The 3,769-nt window shown below is 32.9% G+C and overlaps 1 protein-coding gene across 2 annotated transcripts; it reads right to left on the reverse strand.

The window, feature by feature from the left end:
- Positions 1-324: 324 nt before the first annotated feature.
- LOC108916766 lies at positions 325-3,707 on the reverse strand. 2 transcript variants are annotated; one of them, XM_018723061.1, is made up of 4 exons: positions 3,437-3,707; positions 3,122-3,381; positions 2,920-3,066; positions 325-2,848 (listed from the first exon to the last, which is right to left on the reverse strand). In XM_018723061.1, exons 1-4 carry the CDS (start codon positions 3,514-3,516, stop codon positions 2,556-2,558), a joined length of 780 nt encoding a protein of 259 aa, XP_018578577.1. In that variant the 5' UTR covers positions 3,517-3,707; the 3' UTR covers positions 325-2,555. The 2 variants fall into 2 exon arrangements, with proteins under 2 accessions (XP_018578577.1, XP_018578578.1); XM_018723062.1 differs by having other exon boundaries at positions 2,754-2,848; positions 2,903-3,066.
- Between the last annotated feature and the right edge of the window lie 62 nt (positions 3,708-3,769).

Genomic DNA, 3,769 nt, shown 5'->3' on the forward strand with positions numbered 1-3,769 from the left:
TCATGAACGAGTGAAGAGAGCAGTGAGAGCTAGACGGCCAGTGGTCCCAAACATGTCCCAGACTTATAAAAAAACGCCAAAAATCTGATTTTGTTTAAAACAACATAATTAACTTACTAAAAATAGACACTAAAATTGTCAAATTATTAAAATTATCAATTGCAATATTATATTGGTTCCTCCTTATATGTCACATAAATGCTTATGACTAATCAGCATTTTATTTATTAAACAAATTCTCAAGGTTTACCTATACTAAAAAATGAGTAAGGCAATTTTATACTACATCAATAAATAAAACGTGTTCTTAAATATGGTTGAAATATTTTATTATGAACTTAATAAATACAGACAAAAAATATAATTATGAAATAACCACTTAAAATATAATACAAACTGCCTACACACTAATTACTATATTCAAGTAGAAAATACATATCGAAAAGTAAAAACAAAGCAGATTCATTGATTTTTAAATAGGATTAATTGAGTATATTTCTGGCAAATGTTATCGTCTTTTTGGAACCTGACTGCCCGCGTGAAATAATCTGATTGTAACAAATGTTTTTATAATCATTTGAATTAATTGGGTTCTGTGGTTGCCCAGTACACAACCAAAAATATATGACTGCAATTTCACATGTTTAGTAAATTCAACAGAGCTAAATACTGACGAAGGTACGTCCCGATGAATTTTATTAATGAGAAATTGTGGAATGTTTTTAGTTTTAAATAGCTCTGTGTAATGTCCTCGAAATACCTTTTCTGCATGTAAACAAATATCGCAGGCATCTTTTGAGGGATATAAAAAAATACCTCTATTTTTAAGTCTTATAAGATCAGGTTTTTCCTCATTGTCATCAGCAAAAAGTTGCTCAGTGCAAGTTTCACAATGACTTTTCTTAATTACTTTGCGAACAATGAATCCGGCTATATACCTCACGATATTTACAAAGGGTGTCAATGTCCACAACGTATTCAAATAGTCGTGGTCAAGAAGATCTGCTTGCACATTACAGTCGCCTGCCGATTCAACAAGTTTTGGTCTTGCTGATGAAATTTGCAAAATGGGAATGTTATCGTCTGCACAATTTGCATTTGACGTACTGATTTCATGGCAAATGACGTTTGTATGCTGATTCAAATTGTTTAGCAGTAGGGTTGTTGTTAAAACCTCCCCTGCTTCTTACTGCACTAAAAAAAGTTTCTAAAAAGTTCTGTGAAATTTTGATTGTTAAGAGATATTCATGTACAGTATGGAATACAGGAAATATATTTCGAGGGCAAATAATAAATCCTTTGAAACCTGTAAATCTTTTTGTTTGTAATATAGGTGTTCCAAAACCGTCTTTTAAATTTACTATATACTGTTCATATCCAGATTCAACAGAAATAGGAACATTATAATTACTTCAAATACAATACTTTAACAAATCAAATATGTTGTTAAACTGAAAGCAAAACATTGCTGTTGGCATGCTATCTTTAAACCCAGAAATTTTAGTTTCAATAAGAAAACGAAAATCATTATAAATACTTTCACTCAATGTTTGTGTAGCAAGCTTTACATTCATTTTATAATTGGTAAAATTTACATGTTTTTTAGTCAATTTTGTACCAGCAAGCAAACCTTGCTCTGCTTCTAAATTATGGAGTGATTTAATGTAGGCCCGATATATCTGTCTGTGATTTTTGTCTAGCAGAATTGTCTTATCGCCTAAGGTATTTCTGACTAGTTTGATCATATGTGAAGGATCCCAGAAAGTGTAAATTGGTTCTCCAGTAAAGGAGTTGTCAAACCAGGGGTGAAATTTATCTGAAGGATAGGTATATTTGCTCCTAGGGTTGTGCACATTGTGATGTTAACAGGTGCACCATCATAAGTAAGTCAAAATACTTTAGCCCCCGTGTCATTAAATAACTCCAAACATTTTGTAAACAAATTTGCCCTCTTCTTTCCACTCAAACCTTTTATCAAAAAATATCCAAGAGGAATTTTCCAGTTATCGCTAAGTGTTACTGCCATATAAATCAATGCTGAAGTTGCTGCTACAGCCATATCGTTATCGTGATCAAAATCTGTCCCTAAATCAATACCTCCGTAAAATCTAATTTTGTCATAACTAAGTGATTCTTTAATAGACATTTCATCTAGGACAATATTACATATAACTGGCAAATGCTTGTTTTTTTTGCGATTATTTCTTTTACTGACTGGCATATCGACCTAAGCGAAAAGAAATAAACCACATAAGCAAGCTATAGAAATGTAGGCAATTTTTGTTTTAGCAATATTTAACACAAATTAATATACTATGTACTGTTAGGGTATTATTTCAACTGGAGCCGTTGTTTATAAATCAACGATAAGAAGTGAAGGCCAAGGCGCGAAAATTCGGACTGAAAGGCAGGGGCATGGGAGAAAGAGAATGACCAGAGGCGAGGTGTGTTGTGTTGAGATACCTAATTTGGTCATTGTTTTATTCTCAAATAAAGTTATATTTGTGAAAAACTGTACAGTACATAAACATAAAATCATAAAATTACTGTTAGAATTAAGGTACACCTACCATTATCGTTTCTTCAGCTCCTTCAGTAATTAAATTTCTGCTGTGTAAATGAGACAGTAATTCTTTAAGAGATGCAATTTTTTTTTTGAGTCTTCGGTTCTGCCGTTGCGTAATTTCTAATTGCCTTTGTTTCGTGACAATAGTGTTCTTTAATAATTGCAAATTTTTCTTAGCTTTTCTTGGCGTTGCAAAATCCTCTTCAGTCAAACTGCCACTGTGCCTAGGTAATATGAATTTTCGCTTCTTTGGAATACATGGACTTTGTGGATTATGTTCATCTATAAATTAAGTGCTATTAAGAATGCCAGAATATACTTATATACAATAATTACTATGCAGTTTGTTTCACCTTCTGAATTTGTGGCAGGGAGATCTAACGAGTCGAATGCTGCATTTGGCTGGCAGACATATGTTTCGGAAACTAGTGGGAACATATTGGGTTCCTTATTGACAAGATTTGATGAAGTACCAGGCAAATGAGTAAATATCTGAGTTGCTAAAAGAGAGGTTGCTGCATTTCGGTAATAACTTTAATAGACACAGTGACTTACCATCTGTATCTGCGGAAACCAATTCTTGTTTAGAAATGCAGGTGCGTAAACTCGGCAGTTTGTTGGTTATCAATTTGGTTTGAGGCACAGCTCCAGGTTTTAGCCTTGTAAGACCACCAAATTGTTTAGCGCTCAAGTCCACATAATCATCAATAGCAAAATGCAAAGAACATATGAACAATGCAGAAACATCATCGATATTTTCATTCAAATTGCAAGCCTTAATCCATAACAAGCGTGTTTCAATATTTTTGGGAAAACTAAAAACATTTCATGATTAGCATATAAGTAGATTTTGAATTAAAGAAAACTTACCGATGATAGGTTAGGGTGTATTTCGTGTTCTGCATGTGCTCCTGCACATGCTTTCTCTTGCACAAGAAACACCTTTTCATTATTCACAATAGACACTGTTAAGTACTTTAGTAAACAACACAACACAGGACGAATAAATTTATGAACGGAAACAATCTTATAAAAACACAAGCCAAACCATACACCACGTATGTCACATGTCACAACACAAAATGAAACAAACTGAATCGATAAATTAATACTGAAGCGTTTTGTTTATTGTTTTATTCGTTTTAGAACCTCAAACTACAGACCATTTACAAACCTCAGACTAAAAATAAAGTACTCTGTGAT

Source organism: Anoplophora glabripennis, unplaced genomic scaffold (assembly GCF_000390285.2).
Source record: "Anoplophora glabripennis isolate ALB-LARVAE unplaced genomic scaffold, Agla_2.0 scaffold2218, whole genome shotgun sequence".
Taxonomy (NCBI): Eukaryota; Metazoa; Arthropoda; class Insecta; order Coleoptera; family Cerambycidae; genus Anoplophora; species Anoplophora glabripennis.

Bases quoted from the DNA above. Each gene is read 5' to 3' on its own strand.
- LOC108916766 (XM_018723061.1), bottom strand. From the start codon at position 3,516: ATGAAAAGGTGTTTCTTGTGCAAGAGAAAGCATGTGCAGGAGCACATG. The intron at 3,382-3,436 runs GTAAGTTTTCTT...AAATGTTTTTAG, and splicing joins TACACCCTAACCTATCATCG to TTTTCCCAAAAATATTGAAA. The intron at 2,849-2,919 runs GTGAAACAAACT...CTTAATTTATAG, and splicing joins CCCTGCCACAAATTCAGAAG to ATGAACATAATCCACAAAGT.